Source organism: Panthera onca, chromosome A2, assembly GCF_046562875.1.
Source record: "Panthera onca isolate mPanOnc1 chromosome A2, mPanOnc1 haplotype 2, whole genome shotgun sequence".
Lineage (NCBI taxonomy): Eukaryota > Metazoa > Chordata > Mammalia > Carnivora > Felidae > Panthera > Panthera onca.
Genome location: NC_138340.1, coordinates 154,019,132 through 154,043,436, shown reverse-complemented (window position 1 = coordinate 154,043,436; position 24,305 = coordinate 154,019,132). Strand labels below are relative to the sequence as shown.

Here is a 24,305-nt window from a genome sequence, read left to right as displayed (position 1 = left end):
AACAGAAGCCAGGAAACGGATTTCCACGGGTTCCAAGTGGCCTGCTTAGGGGCATGAGAACCAGGTGATTAACCTGATAGGAAGGTTGGCCCCATGGTCAATCCAGAGATGTCCCCGTGAGAGCAGCCCAGGGTGTGTTCCTAAGACCCGACCTGGAGGCTACGAGGGGCAAGGGTCCTGGTCACAGGAACAGACAGAGGTGCGGAGAAGCTTGTTCTGTGTCAGCAGCCTGCCCAAGGGGGGCTTCGCGGGATCCGGGACAGGACATCTTCTCCAGAGAAGAGGTCTGAGTCTGCATGTGGGAGGAGGCAGGTGGACACGCCGACCCTGGAGAGAGAGGGCAGAAAGGAGGGCAGGTTCTGACACACACGTAGTAAAAGTTTGTTGTTTCCTCTGTCATGTTCTTTTCGGATATCCCCTTCTCTTCCAAGGGATGTGTTGTTGTTGTTGTTGTTGTTGTTGTTGTTGTTGTTGTTGTCGTTGTTGTTGTCATTGTCGTTTAGATAATCCACAACACAGGACAGTCCAGCAGAGACGTACCTGGAACCAGCACGGGCATCCCCGGTGCGGCAGCGCCACAGGGGTGACAGCAGCATCCCGTGTTCCCGCGCACAGTCAGCACCTGGGATGGGAGGACACAGAGACCACAGAGCTAGGGTGCAGCGCCAGGCTGAGCCTCCATGCCAGCAGTGAGCTGACAGGGAAGACAGGTTAAGTAGGGCCAGTGGCAGCTTGCACCACCCCCCACCCCCCACACCCAGAGTAACTCCCTCCCGCCAAGCCTGGGAAGAGACCCACCCAGCCCTGGACTCTAGCAAAAGGATGTCGTGCACCCAGACTGATGACCAGAGCACTCTAGAAGCACCTGGCAGCAGTGCTGAGTCTCCAGCCCTAAGAAAGCGAGGGAACTCCTTCTTCCGAAAAACCAAGACGTTGTGACAAAACATGTTGGGTTTTGTTTTTTGACGTTGTTATCTAGAGAAAAAAGATCAACGAGAGCAAATGTAAAAGAGTAGCGTAGGGAGATGCTTTCTTAAGTGGGGGAGATTCAGCTTGACACTCCCAAGACGAGTGGGGCTGTTTTGGCCGCAGCCTCGCTCCTTCCTCCCGTGCTGGCTGGTGAAGATCACCCAGACAGAGCCGCCTCCCCAGCTCCCACTGCTCACGTGCCAGGCTCCTGAAAGGGTAGGAGAGTGGCGTCTTCTGGCATTGCTTAATCAAGTGGGAAATTTACAGAGAAAACAGAAGCTGGGCTAATGCATTTCATTATCAGCCGAGCGCCTTGAGCCACGTTTTTTTCAAAGCTGGGTTCATATCTCATACATTTGAGCGTGGTTTTCTCCAAAACGTACCCCTACTTCATCATGACACGTTCTCGGAAAAGAAAGGGCGCCGTGTGGTCTCCTTGGCTTTCGTTACTAACTGCGTGTGAAGATTTCCCTCTGAGTTTAGGTGGTTTCCTTCGGAAGCTCCGGCATGTAACCTTGTCTCTCATGTGAAGGGACATAATCCCACAGGCAGGAATGGGTTTATAATGGAGTTCTGACTGGTACCCAGACTATAGATCCATGAACGGGGTTGTATAACTGTCATATCTGAAGACATTTTAGGAGACTAACTTTTTCAGAAGCTGATGATAAAAAATAATAATAATGTTTCCTTACAAAAGTGTGATTCAGACTCCTAAGAAGGGGGATCATTGACGTTAACCAATATTGGATTTAATCCCCTTGTTCTGGGTAGAGGCGACCTGTTTTCTCTATTGCTGAAAATAGAACATTTATATTTCAGAATTCCTTTGTAAAAACTGGGCATTCTCTATGATTGGTTTCCTGGGTTTTCAGTTACAAAAGGTAACTCCCAGGTATCTCTAAAGCGGTTATTAGCTCATCCAACTGGAGTAGAATGGTAATGAAGTCCATGGATGTGGTTCCCTTAGATCCTTCTAGAGCCACAGATCTACCCTTCATCTCAGCCAGTCATCTGACCACGCTCCCTGCCGACAGGGAGGACCAGGCCCAAGAACGGAGGGATCACTGCCGCACAGTGCAAGAACCACAGGCCCTTTAGAGGGGAGCAGTAACGGCACCCCAGATTTGAAAGATAGGGTTTTATGTAGAATTCATACACAAATTGCCACCTGCACTTTCAAGTTGCTAATGATTTCTCTCGTTCTTCCGTTGCAGGGCCCCTGAAATCATCCTTGGTCTACCATTTTGTGAGGCAATTGATATGTGGTCCCTGGGCTGTGTCATTGCTGAGCTGTTCCTGGGCTGGCCGCTCTATCCAGGAGCTTCTGAGTATGATCAGGTGGGTCCAGATAGCTCAGGTGTTCACAGAAAGCACGTCCTTTATAACATGACCTGTGGGTGGGATTGTGGGGTGTTTCCTTGTCTCTGAAACCTTGCTTCCCATACTGCTTTTCTCTCATTCTTCTTTCTTTCCCCTCTTGCTTCTATTCTTTCTTTCCCTATAAAATTGTCATTTTTCTCAAAGGCACTAGAGCCATTAGTATACCATATGTCCAGTTACAGGAAACGCCCTGACCTCATTCTCCTCTTTTCTTGCAGATTCGGTATATTTCACAAACACAGGGTCTGCCAGCTGAATATTTATTAAGTGCAGGGACAAAGACGACTAGGTTTTTCAACCGTGACACAGATTCACCGTATCCTTTGTGGAGGCTGAAGGTAGGAAGAGCGTCCCCACCACTCCTCACCCATGCCCAACACTCAGGGAAGAGGGGCACCATCCAGTTGGCGGGGAGCTCTTGCCATTGCCACACTGATCCTGCACTTTGCTTTGATTCGGCCAAAAGCCCAGGAGAGGGGGCGACCGTTGTTGATCCACGAGGTAGATGAATTCGAATGTCCGAAAGCACCGCTTTGTTTGGCCAGCTGCCTGCGAAGCTCAGATCCCAAGTCCTGGTGGCTAAACTCCTGGGATGAAATCCCAGTGAACCATAATGACTTGTCGGGTGTGTGCTAGAGAGAGAAATGAGCCCCACCTTGTCCTCGAGGAGCTCCTATTCCAGGGACGCATGCAGGGAGCCCCCCACCCCTCCACCCCGCTGTCACAAGTGCCCCGTTGCTGGTAGGGGTAGAGCATGGGGCCAAGAGGAGGGAACCAGAGGGTCAGGAGGAGCATTTGAGCTCGGCCCTAAAGGGGGAAGAGTGTCTTCCAGGCCAAGGAAATGGCCTCGGAGAGATGACGTCCTAAGGCTCCGGGAGGGGTCTGTCTGTCCCGGCCGGCAGGTGGTATAGCACATCACTGCACACTGTCAACTCCCGAGTGGTTTTACTTTAACGCAAATGTATTTTGCTTTCACTTTGATCTGTGCCTAGCAATTAAAATTAGTGTATTTTCCTGAGAAGGAGAAGATAATGCAAGTCTTAAGTATGCTTTGTGTTCATTTTAGGTGGGTTTTTTTTGTTGTTGTTTTTTGGGGGGTTTTTTGACAAGAGAGTGGGTGGGGGTTTTTTTTTGTTTGTTTGTTTGACAAGAAACCACAGCCAAATTCTAATAGGATTTAAAGATAACGTGTGGCCAATAGTTGCAGAAGATCTAGAAAAGAGATTTGAGAGCTAAGCAAGCACTCCGAGGCTGTTGATGAGGGGGCTGGCATTCGACAACTGTGAGAGCTAGCAGCTCAAGGTCACGTCCAGTAAAAAAGAGTTCGGGGGTGGAGGAGGGTGAGGCCAGGCAGGGGCAGGGTTCACTTTTATGTCTTCATCTGGAGCCTCGGTCCTCCTTGTCCAGCTGTTTCCGGGATCAGAGCCTGGATCCTAGCAGCTCCTGGTATGCCCTCCCTGAGTGACAATGTGAGCATCCATGGATGCATCCAGAAACCCACAGTAACTGGAGACAGCAGCTTCCTAGACCAAGGCCAGTGCAGGGCACGTGCATGGTCCAGCCCCAGGCAGAGGGGCAGCACAGAACAGACGCCGGGGCCAGATGCTGCTTCCCGGCCACGTGGCCTTGGCACACTCCTGGAGCTTGCTCTTCCTGCTTCTTCCCTGGAAAGTGGGTCGGTGTTTGTCCTCCCTAGGATGGTTGTCAGGAGTACCGAATGAGTTCTTGTGCTTTACAATAGTGCCTGGCATGCGGTGACAGCTATCTATATGAGAGCTTGAGAAATAAAATTAAATTACAACTTAAAACCATGTGGAAAAGGGCTTCTGCTTTTCCACTTGTGGAATCTTACCTTATCCCTTAAACTTAGGGGAGAATGTAGGGTTTTCAGGGATATGGCATATCTTGGTCATCTTGGAAACTTCTAGATATGATTCAGAGCAGGCTCTCGACAGGTCTTTGTGGGAAGGAGAGAAGAGAGAGGAGTTAGTGTGGAGGACGAGTTAAGTGTGCAGGGTACTTTAAGAAGAATCCGAGTGTCCTCTGAAAGATGGGAAAAAGACCCTCCGTGAGAAGCAGAAACCAGGGTTTGAGTCACAGTGACCAGGAAATAATTCACATGACCACTCAGCTTTTGCGTCTTTTGACCAGACACCGGATGACCATGAAGCAGAGACGGGGATTAAGTCGAAAGAAGCAAGAAAGTACATTTTCAACTGTTTAGATGATATGGCCCAGGTAAGCCCCATGGGTGAGTATGCAGTGCTACCCCTTAAAAACCAAGCACAGCAAGAGTTCTGCGTAATAGAAGATGGCGGGTAGAAATTCACAGTACTCACCTGCGGTGGTTGACCTTGACCTTGAACAATGATAGGTCACTCCTAGTAAGAATAGCATTGGGTTGGTGGAACGTTTTCAGAACCTTACAGCCGCCCTTTACTGGTTCCCATTTGTAAGAAAAAAAAAGAAAAAAGAAAGAAAGAAAGAAGGAAGGAAGGAAGGAAAGGGAAGGAAGGAAGGAAGGAAGGAAGGAAGGAAGGAAGGAAGGAAAGGAAGGAAAGGAAAGGAAGGAAAGGAAGGGAGGGAGGGAGGGAGGGAGGGAGGGAAAGGAAGGAAGGAAGGAAGGAAGGAAGGAAGAAAGAAAGAAAGAAAGAAAGAAAGAAAAAGAAAGTGCTAGCCAATCTTACTGATGTTTTCATGAGAAGAATTCAAGATCATTAGTACATCTGAGTTTACTGCCCACGACTCAGCGTATGGTTCCCGAGGGCTGCCCTGACAACGTACTGCACGCTGGGTGGCTTCAGATAGTAGACATTTATTCTCCAACAGTTCAAGAGGCTAGAAATTTGACATTAAAGTACCACCGGGGCCATCCTCCTCTGAAGGCTCTAGAAAGAAACTGTCCCATGCCTCAGTCCTAGCGTCCGCTGGCCCCTGGCAGTCCTCAGTGTTCCCTTGATGTGTAGCTGACTGACCCCGACCTCTTCACCCTTCTTCCTATGGCCTTTATTCCTGGGTTTCCTCTTGCCTCTATGCCCAAATCTCCCTCTTCTTTCTCTTATAAAGACACCAGTCACTGGATTTGGGACTCATCCTACTCCAGCTCACCAGAGGGATCACAGGTTCTCTCACCTTTGTGCCCAGAGAAAATTCTAGAACTTCAGCTGTTTTTAGTGTAAGGACTAGTCTAAAAGCAGGGCAACCTAAAGAGTCTTTCCTAAAAGCAATGAGAAGTACAACACTAGACCAATAAACACTAAGCACACTTCTTCCTGAGGGTGAGTGGAACCAAAAATCACAATTCTGCGTAAAGGGTACTTGTCAGTTGATTAGAAGCTTAGATTGTCTGAGAAAACTGAAATTACTTTCCATAGCATGCCTTGGAAATTAACGGAAAGCACCACACAACAGGCCTTTCAAAAACCATCCGAGGCTTACTCTTGGAAGAAGAATCCTGGGTTCAGATACCCTGCTGTCTTGGCCAGAGGTGATCCCAGTGAGCACAGGGGCTAAAACAGTTCTGGCGTTAACACAGGGCACTACCAGAGGACAGATAACACTGTAGCTGGAGGCAGAAGGTTGGCCTCTGAAGGTTGAATGCATAACCCTTTTTGCATTTCATTTTTTCTACTTGGTTGTAGTTCTTGTTTTTTCAATTGTGGTAAAATATACATAGCATAAAATTGGGGCACGTGCATGGCTCAGTCCATCAAGCGGCCAACTCTTGTTCTCAGCTCAGGTCTGGGGCTCGGAGTCTTGAGTTCAAGCCCTGCCCCAGGCTCCTCGGCGGGCGTGGAGCCTACTTAAAAAAGAAAAGAAAAGAAAAACTGACCGTCTTAACCATTTTTAAGTATATAATTCAGTAGTATCAGGTATAACCCCATTGTTATACAACGAATGCCCAGAAGTCTTTCCATCTTGGGATTATTTTCCGTGAGGTGTGATGTGAGGTACATTTCAGTTTAACTGATGGAAGCAGGTACAGGGCACGTCCTGTCACTTCTGTGTATTTTCTAGAACGGGCAGCGACCCGCTCCCTCCGCCACGCATGGCCGCCCTCTGCCTTTCCTGGAGAGGAAGCAGCCACCGCCTGTGGGCAGTAACAGCCCATGGCAGTGCCTGCAGCAGGACCCGCACAGCCTTCTGGACACTGGGAAGGCGTGACAGACATGGGGATGGAGTTCCCGGCAGAGAAGAAGGGAAGCCGGGGGAGGGGCGGCCGAATGGGGTTTTGGTAACCTGTCCCTGTTTGCCTCCAGGTGAACATGACAACGGATTTGGAAGGGAGTGACATGTTGGTGGAGAAGGCAGACCGGCGGGAGTTCATCGACCTGTTAAAGAAGATGCTGACCATAGATGCTGATAAGAGAATCACTCCAATTGAAACCCTGAACCACCCCTTTGTCACCATGACGCACCTACTCGATTTTCCCCACAGCACACAGTAGGTGTCTTGCTCGATGCTTTTTACCAGGGGTCAGCAGACTTTTTCTTTAAAGCCTCAGATAGTAAATACTTCGGGCTTTGCGGCCATATGGTCTGTGTCGCAACCACTCCACTCTGCTGTTGTAGCTGACGGAAGCCGTGGACCGTACAGAAACCAATGAGGGAGGCTGCATTTCAATAAAACGTTATTTGTAAAAGCAGGCGGCAGCCAGATTGGGTGGCCCTGAGCCACACTTTGCTCTACACCAAAAAGCAGGGAACGGGAAGCGTGGGAGAGCTCAAGTCTGGGTGAACCCGCCCCGGGGGTCTGTACGTAAACGGGGTGCTCACAGTGGCGGCACCTGGGAAGCAAAGCCACTTTCAGGGCCAGAGATCACTCCCAGAACCATTCTAGTTTGGATCTGGGTTTGTTCGTCCGTTCATTCATCCCCGCAGCAGGCTGCGTGCTGGGGTGCAGCGTAGGGCAGAGCAGTCAGGCCCCTGCCCACCGGGGCTTCCAGTCTGTAGGTGAGAGAAAGACATCACGTGGGTGATCCCCCAAGAAGCAGGCTGTTACCAGGGAAAGCGGGCTGCAGTCGGGGCCCGGCAGGGCAGCCCCCGAGGAAATGACCGCCAAACGACTAGCAACAGGTCACCAGTGAAAAGGCCGGCCAGGGGAGAGAGGGCACTGCCCACGTAGTGACTGCCAGCACAGGGCCTGGGGCTCGGAAGGAGGGGAGGCCTCGGGACGAGCCGGGTAAGGCCCCGTGTTAAGGGTCTGGGTCTTCATCATAAGAGCAGCGGAAGTCACGGAGGGACTTCTAAGCAGGGGATGGCTGGTTAGAGCTGCGTTTGACAGAGACCGGCCTGCTGCTGCACCATCAGGTCAGAGAAGCCTGGGCAAAGTGCCCATGAAGGGAGGCAACGTGAAAGCTGCTGGTGGCCTGAGAGAGCCGTTTGCGGGGAAGCAACGGCCAGTTGAGCAGGCTGCGGGACTGAGGGGAGGGGAGGGAGAAACAGGAGCGACCAGAGGGGCCCGACGGGGTTCTTCTGATACGAAGGGACCAGGGCAGTTCAGGGTGCTGGTGGGACGTGTCTGCAGCACGAGGGATTGAAGAGAAGGATGCAGAGGTTTCCGAGAGGCCGGGAGGCGCCAGGATGGCAAGGCCAGCGTCACGGGCGGGGAGGGACGTGGGTGTCGGCAGGCGTGCTGGCCTGGCCAGCGAAGTGGATGTTCTTCAGGCAGCTCCTGTCTTCCCTTGTGGAGAGCAAGGTGGTTGGTGGCTGAAGAAGTAGAGGAAAGCCCGGGTGGTCGGGGCAGGAGGTGGCCGGGCCATGTGGACAGAGCAATAGGGGAACAGAGCATGGCAGATGTGAATGGTGTGGAGGGTAACCGGGCCCCCAGGTGACGGCAGGGGGACAGCAGGTCGTTACTCAGGGTCATCCGGGCTGGAGCTTTGCCAGGCTGTTGAGAGAATAAGATAAACTGACAGGCTTAGGATATTGGCAAGAGAGCAGTCATTTTCCCAAATGATGGCTGTGGGAGGCTTAGCTGTGAAGGGAAAGGAAGTGAAGACAGAGGGGCCAGTGGGGCCGAACAGGTTGATCACCTCCAAGATTGGTGACTTTAGCAACAGCCGAATGAGCCAGATGGGCCAAAGTGTGGCCAGGGGATGAAACACTTGAATTTGCAGTTTGGGGAAGTAGGGAAAGGGTGGCCAGAATTGACCACAGGCCACTGGGATAAGAAGTGAGGAGCCAGGATGTCTGACCTCTGAAGCCCTGCCTGGTGGGCAGGGAGTGGGACAGAGGCCTGACGGGGAGAGGAGAGGCCAGGGTGGCAGAACGGAGGGAGGAGGAATTTGCAGAGGCTGTAGTAACAAAGTACGCTGAAGGCTGACCCGCTTCAACAGCAGAAGTCCATGTTCTGACCGTTCTGGAAGACCAACACCAAACACCAAGATCAAGGTGTTGGGCAGCACTATTCCTTCTAAGGCTGCTCTGCTCAGCTTCTAGATGGCCGGCTCCTCCCCGTGTCCTCACGTGGTCCTTCTCGACATGTCTGTGTCCTAATTTCATCCTCCTCACGGGCAGTTGGATTAGGGCCCACCCTGATGGCCTCGTTTTACCTCTATAAAGATCGCATCTCCAAATGCAGCCACGTGCTGAAGCCCTGGGGCTTTAGAACTTCAGCGGATGGATTTGGGGGCAGAGTTTAGCCCGTATCAGAGGGTAATGAGGGATATCATTTCAACCTGGAGGCACTTGGGATGTGAAAGAACAGATAGTCCCATCCCTGGAAGTCTGCAGGGAGAAGCGGTATGCTCAAGGGAGCACCAGATTTTAGACGGGGTTAGGAGGAAACAGAAATACGTGAAGAGGCTGAACATGAGAGACCTTGGCACATCCTGGCTGTTCCTGCCACGGCCGGAGTCTGATTGGGCTGAGTCTCAAGGGCCAGAGTCTGATTGGGCTGAGTCTCAAGGCTGGACTTGACCTTATCTGGTCTGCAGAAAATGAGTGGGCGGTACCCTAATTACCTCCTCTGATTTCAGTTCTGATCAGTTGATGTTGAGCAAGTCAGATCACATGGCAACAACCACCAATGTCCAGTTCAGAGAAGGAAGTTGGACCCCTCCCTCGCAAACTCTCATTACAGGATTTGTCCTATTTCTGGGGTGGTAGGGGTAAGTCAAGGAGTCAGTCTGCGCCACTGAAGGAAGGCAGACTCGGTGATTTTCTGGATAGGACTCCCATGAGATCAGTCTTTTTATATTCAGGGGTGAAATGGGACAATTGTGAACCAGCTACAGTAGATGTGGGAGATGGAGTGGTGCTCTGCAGACAGCTCCCAGTTAGCCCTCTGCACTGTCAATGAGACGGTCACCTGCACAACGTCAGGGCCGTAGCTGAATGACCTCAGGGTCCTGCCTAGCTCTGAATTCTGTTAAGGAAGCAGCAATAGAATGCTTCACTGTACTTGGTGAAGACCAAGCATGGAGACCATGAGCATGAGCCTCAAATTCAGAATTTGGGGTAGATCCAAGAGAATCACTGGCAATTTAGAATTCAGAAAACGGGCCCCAGAAGGAAAGACAGGTCTTTAAGCACACCTAGGCTTCCCTGAGAGTAGGCGTAACCCCTAAGGGTCCCTAGAACGGGCTGGGAAGACCATGAGAACAACAGGGTGAGAAGAATGCTCCAGCCCCCACTCCTTCCGAAGACCCCCACCCTTGGGGCTGCGCCAGAGCTGCCCCAACATATAGATTAACGGGTGAAAGCGACCCCACTCCTTTCTCCACACCAGGATTCTAGTGCACAAATTCCTTAAAAGCCATTCTGACAGAATTAACCCAGGGTGTAAGTGTTTGCTCTTCCTGAAACTCAAAACTCAGACCATTTTAATTAGAAAATTCTGCGTCTAAAAGCTTTGGGTTGAATTGTCACAAAACCATATAATGCTTTAAATACATTCCAAAAAGAATACAAAATACATCGCTTTATTCCTTCAGCTTCCATGTGAAAGCACTTGGCAGTTTGCTTGGCACTTAGTACATGCCCAAAACTGTCGGTATCACCAGCATTGTAAGTAGTATGTTTTAGCTACTCGTTACCATAGAATATGTTTTCCTTTTTCTCCAGGGTGATCAGTCGGTGTTTATTTCGTGTGCACTGTGTGGCCATTTTAAGTAGTCATGAGCTCAGAAAGGATTCTTCGGGCATGTCTAAGTTCGGAATGCCTGTCATGGAAAGGACGTTTCGGGATAGCCCTCAAGCACCTGCTTGGCCCAAATTATAGCACACATGCGTAATCTCAAAGGAGTAGAAAACTAATATTTTATTTATATTCAGTTATTACATTATTTATAATCATTATCAGTACTTAAAATTGAAATCTAAATGTGTTTTACTATCCTGAATGTTAGCATTTGAGGAAAAGTAAGTTTCATTAGAAAACAGAAGCGGGGCACCTGGGTGGCTCAGTCGGTTGAGCGTCCGACTTCGGCTCAGGTCATGATCTCACAGCTTGTGGGTTCGAGCCCCGCATCGGGCTCTGTGCTGACAGCTCAGGGCCTGGAGCCTGCTTCGGATTCTGTGTCCCCCCTCTCTCTCTGCCCCTAAGCCACTCGCATTCTGTCTCTGTCTCTCTCAAAAATAAATAAACGCTAAAAAAAAAAAAAAAAATTAAAAAAAGAAAACAGAAGCGAATGAGAAACAGTGTATAAATTCTGAAGGACACTTCATGGTGGATTTTCAAGAACTCCGTGGTTGAGGCCGCTGTGGCTTTCCTTTTCCTTGACGCTGGTGTCAGCAGCATTTTTAGACTTGACTTTCATAACTAGGGTTCTGTTTTGATTCACAAATGGAGGAAGAAAAAGAGGGAGAGAACTTCTATTTCGTGTAACTCGGCAAGAACGAGAAGAGCAAAAGGGAGGATGAAGGAGGTTAAAGAGGATGTGTGTGTACACACGAAGATGGCTAGTAATTAGCTCTTCGCCTTGGCAGATTCCCGACCTGTCCTCCCTAAAACTTAACACCTTTAACTCGTAAACAGGGACAACTATCCCATCTCCGTCCTGCGGGTGTTGTAGGACTGAGTGAAAGAGTGCTTGCAAGCAACTGCCACACTTCTCAATAAATGTTAACCACTATTATCCATTATTACTGGTATTACTGTTCCCATTACTGCACTGGAACACGTGCAGTTCCAGTGGGGACAGACAGTGCCAACTGGGCCCGGATACGGGTTTGGCTGGTTCCTCGGCTGTCCCCTAGATGGCGCTGGTGCCCCAGAAGCACAAGGAGTTGTCTTTGGTAAGGTGGAGGCGGGAAGCTGCTGTTGAATGTTCCCAGAGTAAACCATAAACCACCCCGAACGCTGAGAATGGTCAGTGAAGTTGGTTCAGCAGATCAGCGATATGAGGAAATGCAGCGAGAGCCGTCAAGTCTGTTGTGCTATGGAGAACCTTTGCCCATCCTGGGGGAAATTCATCTGAATCAAACTGACTTGAGCAAATGCAGACTTCGCATGAGAAATCCAGGAAATTTAGACCTAAAGTTAAGTTTTCCCAGTGGTCTTGTTTACTAGATTAACTGTTCTCTCCCTTTCTCTCCGTCTTCTCCCCCCTTATACTGCATTACCCTCCTCTCTTTCCCTTATGCCTCTGTCTTTTGCATGAACAGCGTCAAATCATGTTTCCAGAACATGGAGATTTGCAAGCGTCGGGTGAATATGTATGACACCGTGAACCAGAGCAAGACCCCTTTCATCACGCATGTGGCCCCCAGCACATCCACCAACCTGACCATGACTTTCAACAACCAGCTGAACACTGTCCACAACCAGGTGAATGGGGAGCGAAGGGGAAGGTGGGCAAGGCTGACTGTGCATCAGGAATTGTATTTTCCCACCAAACCTAGTCAGGAGGCCAAATTCCTCCAGTATCATATAGAAGAGACAATATGCACAAAGTCCCTCTCCTGTCATGTTTAACTATGTAAGAAAGTGTTTGCTTCCACGGTTATTTCCTTTGAGAGACCCAGGGACCCTGTAAAGGTACTCTTTCTGAGATAGTACCTCTTAGTGTTTCCCTTGGTCCTGAGGTGGGAATAACGGAAAGTCTCCTGCTATAATCCTTTTATGCCTGACATGTGCCTGGTAAAGAATTCTAGCACTGGAAGGGACACTGGCGGTCACCCCATTCGGGTCTCTCCGCCTTGTCCCCACACTGCTGGGTCCACATGATCTCCTTTCAGGACAGATAAAAGCTGTCCTTTCTCCAAGTCACAGGGAAAATCAATTCATCAGTCTGTCACCAGAATCCCAGCAGCTGGCATCAGAAGGGACCAGGAGAGGAAGGCTTTTTTCTCACAGATATCCAACTTCTTGAAAAAATTAGCAGAACCCCACACTTAACATGCTGTTTAAAATAGGGGTAACATACTTACCGGAAATACTTACTGGTTGAATAATTTCCAAATCCTAGTCTGGGCTGCCTCTGCTATTTAAGACACTTTTACTTTTACTCCCAAATTCCAGTCTTATCACTTCCCCCAAAGAACTAACTGCCCCTAGATTTTTCCGGCCTTGGTATCAGTCTGCGGTGGCCACAACACTCCCGTGTGTGTGTGTGTGTGTGTGTGTGTGTGTGTGTGTGTGTTCTAGAGGAGGAGAGGAGTGTATATGTTCTAATCCCGAAGTATGAATACCTCCGCCTGGCCATCCACTCACTTCTCTGTCACTGAAGAGGCACCGACCCCAGCTTCCAGCTTCTCCTCCCTCATGTCCCCCCTCTTCTAGGCATCCCTCTCTCCCCCACCTAAACTCCAGGAGAGGCCACGTGGAATGTGCCGCCCTCGGGACCACTGGTGTCCTTAAAGCTGTCCTTAGAAGAGCTTGTGCTCTCTAGGACCTGGAGTCCAAAGAAACAAACAGTCCCTCCCAGTGCCTGGCCCTGCACTCAGGCTAAGGTGTCCACAGCCAGACATATGCGCGCCTTGACAAAATACCACCACAGTTTTGTCCTTCAGCACCAGAACCCCATCACGTCAGCTGGCAGATGGGTTAATGTTATAAAGAAGTTCATCTAAACTGACGGTGTCAGGGAGGGTTTCAGTGTGGAGCACACGGGACCCAGGCGAGGCCTTGAAGCAAGCACAGAGGCTTGGAGAGAATGTGCTGGGAGGATTTGTGTGAGTCTGCAGGGCCTGTGCTCTCCGGCTGGTGCCATGAGCGCAGAAAGCAGAGGGAAGTAAATTTGGAAGGGAAGGTTGGCCAAACCATGGGTAAGGAGTGCCAGACCCAAATGCGCATATAGTGTTTACTAGACAGTAATTGGAGATTTGAGGGCAGAGGTGACAACATGCACAAAGTGTAGTCTTTTGGAAAGAATGTTCTAGCCTCAGTGCCCAAGAAAAACTGGAAGGGAGAAAGCAGAGGCCAGAACTTCACTGAACAGAGCCCAGCCACCAGGGGAGAAACCCTGAGAGTCAGGTTCCAGGGACGATTGGAAGAAGGCAGGCGTAGGGGAGACAGAAGAGTCGAGGACCCGCGTGGGGACCTGGAGGGTGCCGGTCCCCAAAGAGGGAAGCTCGGGGCACAAGCCGGCAGTGGGAAATGGGGACAGGGCGAGGCTCCAGGAGAGGTTCTCTGGGCAGAGAACAGAGAGGAAACAGTAAGAGAACACAGACGCCAGCCTACACGTGGCACGCACAACCCAGAGGCCCAAAACCCACTCTTTGTGGCAATTTGTATTCTAAAATCCAAACGTGTGTGCTACATAATTTAGTGATTACTTTCAAGCAAATTAATTTGCTTAACACTGAAATTGGGCATAAAACCTAGGTACAAAAAAAAACAAAAACAAAAAACACATAAACTGAGTAGCCTTTTTCTCAAATTTGACATGTGTACGTACCCTTCTTAAAACTCTACTCCTGTACTTGTCCAGGATGGCTTGTGGCTCTTTCCTCCTCGTCCATAACCTCTAGTGGCAAAACCTGTGTTAGGCAATGTTGAATTCGATGACCCCGGTAACCTCCACCTATCTTGCTGCAGGATCCGTGTGAAGAAGCTAGAAAATTCCCAATTTAGAACCGATTTTCCTTCTGTGGCCTTGCTTTCCATGGAAGTTCATTCTCAAGTGAGGTCTCTTTCTGAAAGAGGCAGGAGAAAGCACATGATTTCAGAATCCATTTAACCCTCTCCATTTAAGTTCCCCTGAGCCGTCGGCGTCTTTCCTCTCTGGCCTCCAGCCTACGAAGCTGAACCAGCGTAAGAAGGCCCCAAACTCCAATGAGAAACCCCAGGATCGGTGTGTCCCTCTCCCTGGCTGGCTGTTAATGTAGCGCGTTTATTTGCAGTAACCTGTTCCGCAGCCATCTGAGCGTATCTGTGAACAGTGCTCGCCTCAGACCTGAGCGGGAAGGCCCCCTTCCGAGGCCCACTTCAGCCTCCTTCCATGTCTGTGTGCTTCCGTGCCAAGCTCTGGGTACCCGGGACGCTGTGCCCGCAGAGGCCTCCTCCTGGCTCTGCCTCCCAAGTGTGGACAGCACCGCAGGCCCCAGGGAAGGGGTGTGTGAACAGAGCTTAGAGGTGTGGGCTGGCAGGCCCATATACGTGCACCGAGAGACCCCAAGTCATGGGACACAGCTGGGTCAGGAAGAGAAGGCAGTCAGGGGGTGAGCTCTCCCCACCGTCACCGTGTTCCAGTGCAGCAGCCAAGGGATCCAAGAGTCTTGAACTCAAACCTGGCCTTCCAGGTTGTTGGAAGGTAGAAGGGCAGAACATGAACGGTTTCTGGCCTGATTTTTAACTTTGCAGTTTGTAGACTTACGGCACGCAAGCTTCCGTTTGCACTCTGGTCTAGGCCCCACACAGGTTAGGCATTGGCCCGAGTATAAGCACCAAAGGGGATGCTGAGGTGAATGTGGCTGCAGGTGCCTGCTTTTCCCTGAGCCTTCAACTGTGTTTCCACTCCCCTCTGTTTTTGCTTTTTTGGCTCTTGGTTTTTGTTTATTTGTTTACTCCTCTTTGAGTTCATTTATTTGATTTAAACTCGCGTCTCCCAACATGCCACGTCCCTCATTTTTTATTTTTGTTTATTTTTTGTTCAATCCCCATCATTCCTTTAGGCTCCCACCTCCACCAGTGCCACTATTTCCTTAGCCAATCCCGAAGTCTCCATACTAAACTACCAATCTGCACTCTACCAGCCCTCAGCGGCGTCCATGGCTGCAGTGGCCCAGCGGAGCCTGCCCCTGCAGACGGGAACAGCCCAGATCTGTGCCCGGCCTGACCCCTTCCAGCAAGCTCTCATCGTGTGTCCGCCCGGCTTCCAAGGTAAGGCTGAGCAGACCCGGCCCGTCACCTTCTCCTTCCTGTTCCACCTCCAGGGAACCGGCGCCCACGCCTTTCTGTCACGCCCACCTCCCTGGACTAAGGCTGAGGCCAAGGCCCTCTTCATTTCCGAGAGAGCACTGGCATTGCTGAACGTCAGGGCCCCTCTCCTACTCTGGCCAGCCTAGAAACAATAGGACTTAGGCTTCAGCACCAAGTTGTTTTTCTCCCCACCTGCTGGTGTTTTTGTCCCAGGCCAGCTGTCTGTAAATACCCACGTTGTCTTTGTTCTTCTTGTTAGGCTGATGTCAGCTTGTATTTCCTCCAGTGAAATGTCCTCGGGGCTTGCCACTCTCTGACAGCCAACTGGGTCCAGTTCTCACGAAGAATATGAATCTGTCCAAAAAGGACCTCCCACGCCTGTCCCCCAAATGATTCTTTAGCCATGCACCTCAACACTCTTCTCCTGAAAGTTCTAAGAACCAGCCAGGGTTGACTGTGTACAAGGTCTCAGGGTCGACGGAAAGCTCCGTATCTGTTCCCAAACGTGACACCCTGTGGCGTGAGCCTGTGTGTGGATGCTCAGTTCCAGACAGAGGGCTTCTAGTGGATTCACAGGCTATTCCCCGACACCCCTGCTTTGACATACACCAGTGTATTTTCATGTCAGAAGCTGTCTTTCTGGTGTAATTTGTCAGCATAACCGTTCCATCTTTGGCTTTACAGACTCCTTAATTTGACCTCCTAGTCTCCGAAAACATTCCAAGTTGGTTTCTGTGGCTTTAACATTTTTAAGTTGGAAACTGAAGGGGAGACTTGCAAAGGACCAGGTGATACCTGGCGGGGACTGGTGCGAAGGGGAGACGGGAGCGGACGCAGCTGGCTAGGAAGGTTCTCCGCGTCCAGCTGTTTCCAGCCACTCACCAACCCCTCTCTCCCTTGCCGCTGTCCGGAACAGGGCTGCAGGCCTCTCCCTCTAAGCACGCTGGCTATTCCGTGCGAATGGAGAATGCGGTTCCCCTCGTCACTCAAGCCCCGGGAGCACAGCCCCTTCAGATCCAACCAGGTCTGCTGGCCCAGGTAATTCCTTCTTTATTACTACTGGTATTGCCATTATCCCTGTTAATGTTGTTCACAAAAGAGATATATCTCTGCTAATTCCCTCCGTGGTAATGAGTTAGGTGCTTGGACTCATTAGAAGATACCAGTAATATTCTGAATGATCCCTCGGTGAATCACCTCCCTACGTTATCTTGCTTATAATTCCAAGAAGAAATTTAGACATAGGGAGAGTCTGGGGAAATTATTATTAACTATTGTGGCTTTATAATGCAAATTAATATGGAAGACATAGGTTTTAATCCTAACTCTACTAATAACTGTGTGACCTAAGGCAAGTCAGTTAACATTTCTTTGCCTCAAATTTCTTTCTTACCAGATAGAAATGATTTTTTTTTTAGAGCCAAAAGGAGCCTTGGAGATTTATCTCCTTATTTTATAAGGAGTTGCAAAACCAGGATCACAGAAGCTGTGAGCTGGAACCTTCCTTATCTGTTCACATAGGTACTCCAATGGTAGAGGGAGAGCACAAGAGGTGACAGTGGTTGGAAATGTGTAAAGTGTTGTGGAAGTTTAAGGTAACGTAGGGATGCAGTGATAACAGTAATCGATCCTGAACGGCACTTGAACAAATACATCATCATTATGCCAGACACTCTGTAACTGTTTAATTGATTTAATCCCCACAACAGCACGATACGTAAGGTATTTGTCTCCAGTTGACAAATACGGAGAGCAGGCACAATCACTGGCTCAGAGTCCCCCAGCAAATAGGTGCCAGAACCAGGACACGAACCCTGGAGGTTGGATGCTGGCATCTGTATTTAACCACCGTGCCACATTGCCCCCATACTTTCATTTCTATCACTGGGCATCAAGGACAGCTTAACCTACATGTCCTTTAGAAGCACATTTATTTTTAAATAAGGTAGGTTCCCAAAGCCTTCTCTCAGAGTGTTCCTACGGACACTTGACTTACGGTATCTTTTGTTGAATAGAAGTTTTTGGTTTGGGGGCACCTGGGTGGCTCCGTCGGTTAAGCCTCTGACTTGTTGGTTTCGGCTCAGTTTGTGACCTCACGGTTCATGAGCTCAAGCCCCACATCAGGCTCTGCGCTGACAGCACGGAGCCTGCTTGGGATTCTCTCTCTTCCTCTTTCTGCCTTTCCCCTGCTCACTCATACTCTCTCTCTCTCTCTCTCTCTCTCTCTCTCTCTCAAAATAAATAAACTTTATTTTTAAAAAAAAGAAGTTTTGGGGGTTCCTGGGTGGCTCAGTTGGTTGAGCATCCGACTTCAGCTCAGGTCATGATCTCGCAGTCTGTAGGTTCGAGCCCCATGTCGGGCTTCTGTGCTGACAGCTCAGAGCCTGGAGCCTGCTTTGGATTCTGTGTCTCCCTCTCTCTCTGTCCCTCTCCTGCTCATGCTCTGTCTCTTAAAAATAAATGAACATTAAAAAAAAAAGTTTTTGGTTTTAATTTTAACGTAGTGAAACTGTACAGGTCTGTTTGTGCTCTCTTTTCCACGGCCTTCCTCATCCTGCCGTCTTAACTGTGATAACTAACACCTGCCTTGCTGTCTGATTGAGAAAGCCCTGTTCCTGTTTCATTTTTCAAAAGTCCCCTGTCTGTCCTTGTCCCTTCACTTTTCATATGTATTTAAACGTCACTGTTACAAACAAAACAGTCATTGGCTCAGAGTCGCACAGCAATTAGCAACTGTCTTCTCTTTTTTCTTTTCTCTTTTTTTAGCAATCATCTTTTCAAAACAGAAAACCCTGATGTGCATTTACTTAGACTGGGGCTAAATCTATATTTACTTTAGGAAAAGCTGACATCCTTATGGCATTAAGTCATTTCAGGCACAAACACGGCATAACTGTATATGTTATCTTTCACTCTTTTTATTAAAGTTTTCTTCTGTGAGAACAGTTCCTAAATATTTTACAGGTTTTGCTATTAATAATTTTATTGATTTTATTTTCCAAGTATTTGGTTTTGGTTTATAGGACTAAAACTGATTTTGGTCTACTGAGTTTGTTATCTGGAAGTCCTTCTAAACTCTGATTAGTTATGATTGTTTCTGGGAATTCCCTTGGATTTCTTCTATGGACCATCTTACTAGCTTTGTTTCTTCCTTTACACTCCTTATTCTACTGTGCTGCCAGCACCTCAAAACAATGATCACTAACAGTGTTGACACTGGACATCCTTAATTGGTCCCTGACTTTACAGGAAATTCTTCTAGCTCTCTGCCATATTTGGTCTGCTATCAATATTTGGTGGAGACCGCTTTCCCAAGCTTGCTAATCTTTTAATGAATATTGAGTTATGTCACACGTTCTTTCTGCATCTGTTAAAATACTTGTGTTTTTTGTTCATTAATCTATTAATGTGACACGTTACATTAACAGGTTCTTAATGTTAAACTATCCTTATATTTCCAAGATGAGCTTTAATCATGTTCGTTTGATATGCTTGTATGCTTTCCAGTATTGGGCTGTTTGTAAATATGTGGCTAGTGTTTTTATTTCTATGTCCAGAAGTGAGAAATGGCATATAATTTCTCTTTCTTATAGAATCCTTATCTAACTTGAGCATCGAGGTTACCCCGTCTCATAAAATGTGTGGGATATTATTAACCTCTTCTTCTGTTTCCTGGAACAGCTTATTTCAGGTTGATATTAACCATTCTTCATCTCTGTTCTTAAGTGCAAATTGACTCCGCAGTGACACTAACACCAGCTTCTGGTGGCACACCAAATTTTGTTGCTGAAAATTTATAAACAGAGAATCTTCTGTACTTAAAGCAAGCCTTTTCTTCCCTCTCTCACTGGTCCTCATGGCTTCTTTTTGCTCGCACGGTTTCATAGTAGGGAGTTCGGAAAAAGCCGAGAAAGATCAAGAGAAGGAACCACAGGCTCACTCTGGGGGCAGCATAGCTTGTTCGTACTTTATCTGAGTGGCAGAAACCCAGACCAGCCTCCCAGTGCTCCTCCTCTGCGAGCCAAAACCTAGAGAACTCACATGTACTTACAGATCTTTTTTCGTTGGCGCACTTAACCCCGGTAAGCCAGAAATCATTTCTGAAAGAAACAATAATTAGCATTCTTATTAGCTAACCTCAGCTTTCTCCGTTGTTCAGTTTGGTGCAAACCAACAGGCTCAGCATTTCTGAATTTGTTTGTCTTTTAATCATAGCAGGGAAGAGCTTTGCCTTTTTGCCCACTTGAAAAAGAGTCCCTAGAGTGCTGTAAATCTCCAAGCGGGCTTAACCCAAAGCTGTAATCAGGAGCGGAAATAAAAATTACATGTGCAAAGATTTTAGTCACTGCAGTGTTTATAACGGGGAGCTGCTGGAAGCAGTTTGAATGTCCATCAGTAGGAGATCTGTTAAATAAATGGATGTGTACGCAAAACGGAACGCCACATAGCCATTAAAAAGGACACGGAACACCAATGCGCCTCCACATGCAAAGATTTCTTGTATTAGGTGAAAACAACTTCCTGCCCTATCCAGGATCACGTTGTGCCTTTCTGTCAGTTGGTTGCTTTTTCTTTCTCTGTTTGTCACTTAATCCATGCCAGTGTGTTAGTGTAAAGGGGGAGCTCTCTCCTAGGTATTTTTAAATATCCCTTCAAAGGACAAAAGCAAGCTGACTTCTAAAACTAGTATGGTGGCTATAAAAGAACAATAACTAAACATTTAAACTAGTGCCTTCATTTTTCTCTGGGTAAATTGCTAGGTATCAGGCAGAGGCACCCCAGATATTGTTCTTTCCTTTAAACATCGTTGAAAAGTGGGCATCGTTCTTTTTACAAATATTTACACCTTAGGAGCGCCTGAGTGGCTCAGTTGGTTAAGAGTCCGACTTCGGCTCAGGTCATGATCTCATGGGTCGTGAGTTCAAGCCCTGCGTCGGGCTCTGTTCTGACAGCTTGGAGCCTGGAGCCTGCTTCATATTCTGTGTTTCCCTCTCTCTCTACCCCTCTCCTGCTCATGTTCTCTCTCCCTCTCTCTCTCTCCCTCTCTCTCTCAAAAATAAACAAACATTTAAAAAATATTAAAATATTTAAATCTTTTCAAGGTTTTTATTTGTGAAGGTTTAGGAATGGAGTCATTTGAATCCATCCCACGTTAGTTGTGTTTGCTTTGCTTTTTCCTCCCCACCTTCCAGCAGCACCCCATGTCCTTTGAAGGGAAGCAGTCTCTCCGGGGTTCCCCAAGGATGTGTGCGTGGGAGGCCGGAGTGAAATCACACCCTCTTGTTTACATGATACGGGAGTGATGTTTACCAACTGTCTTGCCAGTCCCAGCCTTGCTGGTACTACCCACAGGGGGCTGTCCCCTCTGTCGTCCCATGCCTGGGGCCTGCGCTGACACCTTGACCACCATCAGAGATTGTGGATAAGTGGATAAAGGCAGAGAGATGGAACATACAGCTCTTGATTGAGACAGTATTGAATTGAGCTCACTTTTCAAGTTGGCAGGATCCAAAACCCCCTTGGACTCGCAAGGCTGGAACAGAAATTCAGAGCGCCCCCAAGAGGTGGAGGTTTGCCATATCCTTCTAGACCCCAGCCTTTTGAAGATCTATGCATGCTTCTAGTCCTAGCACCCGAATCCCTTCAAATGTCTCCCTAGAACTTTTTCAGCCATCCAAATTACAAAACTTCAGTGCTTCTCATTCATTACCTCCTCTGGTAATATTTTCAGCAAGCAGTCCCTCCAGCCATTCTGTCTTGCTATCTGCTTCTGTCTTGCTTGGTGCCTGGGTTGTTCATGAATAAGGAACACTTTTTCATGTGACTTTTATGCCTTCACCACCAGCCCTGATCCTGAATAGAGCCATCGTTTCTGCGCATCCTCTCCATAAAGTAAGGTAGTACACTGGTAAGAACATGGGCTCTGAAATTTGATTGCCTGGAAGTCAGAGAAGCCAGTCCCACCACTTACCAGCTACATAACTGTAGGGAACCTACTTTCGAATTTAACATTTTTTTCAAATTAACACATGTACCTAATTTTTAAAGTGAAATGAGTCCACAGACTTCTAAGAAAATAGTGGTTGCCTGCTCTATCCCACCCCTAATTTCCACTTCCCCCAAATAATTTTTAAACTCTTTTGTTTGTTTATAAAGTTTATTTATTTTGAGAGAGAGAGAGAGAGAGTGCTCAGGAGGGGCGGAAAGAGAGGGAGAGAGAATCCCAAGCAGGCTCTGCTCTGTCAGCACAGAGCCCGATGTGGAGCTTCAACTCATGAACCATGAGATCATGCCTTGAGCTGAAACCAAGTGTCAGATGCTTAACTGACTGAGCCACCCAGGTGCCCCAAGTCTTTTATTTCGTTATTTAACTCCCATGTTTCTAAATAACGTGCTTAAACTGCTTTTTACTGATATTCCCATTTTGGGTATCAATGGACTTCCTACTGTGGAAGATAAAGACTTAGCCCCCTAACCCACCCCAACCCAACAGCACACACGCAGTCATGCTCTCTCTCTCTCACTCGTTCTCTCTCTTCCTTTCCCCCATTCTTACCATGGAAGTTTCTTATTCCACCACTCTGCATTATTAATACTTACTACCATCAGTATTGTATAATATTCTCAGTTGAGCCTCACAGCATACTATGATTCTATTTCTTTTCCTAGACAACTTGTTTTTCCTGGAGTTGATGGCGGTTTCATTTTTTCATTTGGTTGGTTCCCTCTCTGTACATTTATATGCAACCCCAGATTCCTCCAGAGCCAGTCACGGTTTGGGTGTCTGATGTGTTGACGTGTTTCAGCTTATTGACAAGTTGTGTCTGTTGTTTTTTTCTCTGAGAACTTTTTAAGACTCTCCTTGTCCACAATGGTCTGAAATTTCATAATCTATATGCTTTCCCATGGGTGATTCTTTATACATTGTCCTGAACACTGTTTTTGCCCTGTCAGTATGGAAGTTTTTATTTTTCCTTCGTTAATTTTTTCCCATCCATTTTCACTCCTTCTTTGTGAAATTCTTCATTGGGTGTTGGCACTCCTGAATCGCTCTAATGATTTTCATGTATCTCCCCCCACTCCCCACCATTTTCTCTCTCTCTATTCTATCTGTGCTATCTTACCACAGTTGAGATTTTCTCAGCTTTTTTTAAAACCTTCTATGGAAGGGCGCCTGCATGGTTCATTCAGTTAAGCATCTGACTCTTGATTTTGGCTCAGGCCATGATCTCACAGTTTGTGAGATTGAGCCCCATGTCGGGCTGTGAGCTGACAGGGTGGAGCCTGCTTGGGATTCTCTCTCTCTCTCTCTCTGCCCCTCCCCTGCTCGTACACTCTGTCTCTCTCAAAAATAAATAAACTTTAAAAAAAAAAAAACTTCTATGGAATTAATTTGTTATAGTTCTCATTTCTAAGAATTCTTATTCTCTGAATACAGATATGGATATATAAATATATATTCCTATATATGACCTTGTTTCATATATATATATATATATATGATTGAAACAAAATAAACATTTTTTTAACTCTGTGTACAGTATAAATTTTTGGAAATTTTCTTCTGATTCCTACACTGTTTTTGTTTCCTCTGAGTTTCTTGTTTTGCTTTAGACTTTGATGTTAGAAGCTTCCTTTAACATCTGGTTATCGTTGGCTGTTCACTTGTATTTAAGACTGGAGCACTGGAAAGCTAATTTGAAAGCTGCAGAAGGGGCAGGACTGTTGAATGTGGTCTCTCTAGTCTGAGAGGGGTGAGCCCGTGATTGTCATTGGCAGACTCCCTACTCCTCACATGTGTTTGTAGTTCTTTATCTTGGACTTGTGGGTTTTCCTAGAGAGGATCTTCCTGCCTCCTGCTTTGGTGGGGAGTGGGGAGGGACGGTGTAAGCCTACATACCAGGGATCTGCAACCTGAGGGGTAAAGGAATCTCACGATTTAATATGCAGACTTGACCTTAGATGCCCCAGTCTTCTGACTCCGTAATTGCCCTTCTCTTTCCCAGCTTCCAAAATTTTGCTAATGGTTATTGTCTCCCCTGTTGTTTCTGTCCTTATGGATCTCTGTATTATGTTTTTATTCCTTCACTATCATTTCAGTTGGGTTTAGAGAAGGAGTGCAATAAATGTATACGTTTAATTTACTGCCTTTTTGGGTAGGTTATTTAGTTTCTGTGTAGTTCAGTTTATCCATCTGAGAAATGGGAAAAAATAATAGTCCTTAGCTCACAGAACTGGTGTTAGCATGAAGTGAGAAACCTATCTATGGTCTTAGCTCTGTGCTTGGCACCAAGAAGTATGGGCTGTAATCTTAAAAATGTATTACAAAGTTATAAACTATACAAGTGTATACAAGTCATTATGCAAGTATGAAGTGTCATCTCAAATGAGTTGAACGTGTCCATCAGTGAAAGGGGTCAAAAACAGCCTTTACCCTGTCTCTTACAGGTAAAATGCTAACATCCATTTTAGGGGAGTGGGGGAAAAAATGTCCTTAACCTGTTATCAAGATTTATTATTTAAAAGTGACAGTCAAAACACATGCTTTTCCAGAAAGCGGAAAAGAGTTTCAAAGTTGTTTAAATGTTACTGCCAACGAAATTGTTATTCATTTAACTTTTTGAGCTCGTAACTGTTTTAATTGATC

The 24,305-nt window shown here is 47.5% G+C and overlaps 1 protein-coding gene across 4 annotated transcripts in view; it reads left to right on the top strand.

The window, feature by feature from the left end:
- The window catches only part of HIPK2 (homeodomain interacting protein kinase 2), a 188,830-nt gene that overhangs the window by 124,750 nt on the left and 39,775 nt on the right, over positions 1–24,305 (top strand). For 2 of the 4 annotated variants that reach the window (XM_060633925.3, XM_060633928.3), the window contains exons 3-9: positions 2,187–2,310; positions 2,571–2,690; positions 4,504–4,590; positions 6,612–6,796; positions 11,962–12,124; positions 15,493–15,619; positions 16,575–16,696. In XM_060633925.3, coding sequence (XP_060489908.2) covers positions 2,187–2,310; positions 2,571–2,690; positions 4,504–4,590; positions 6,612–6,796; positions 11,962–12,124; positions 15,493–15,619; positions 16,575–16,696 — 928 coding nt within the window. Of the gene's footprint in view, positions 1–2,186; positions 2,311–2,570; positions 2,691–4,503; positions 4,591–6,611; positions 6,797–11,961; positions 12,125–15,411; positions 15,620–16,574; positions 16,697–24,305 lie in introns of all 4 variants that reach the window. The other 2 variants (XM_060633922.3, XM_060633927.3) reach the window with 1 other exon arrangement.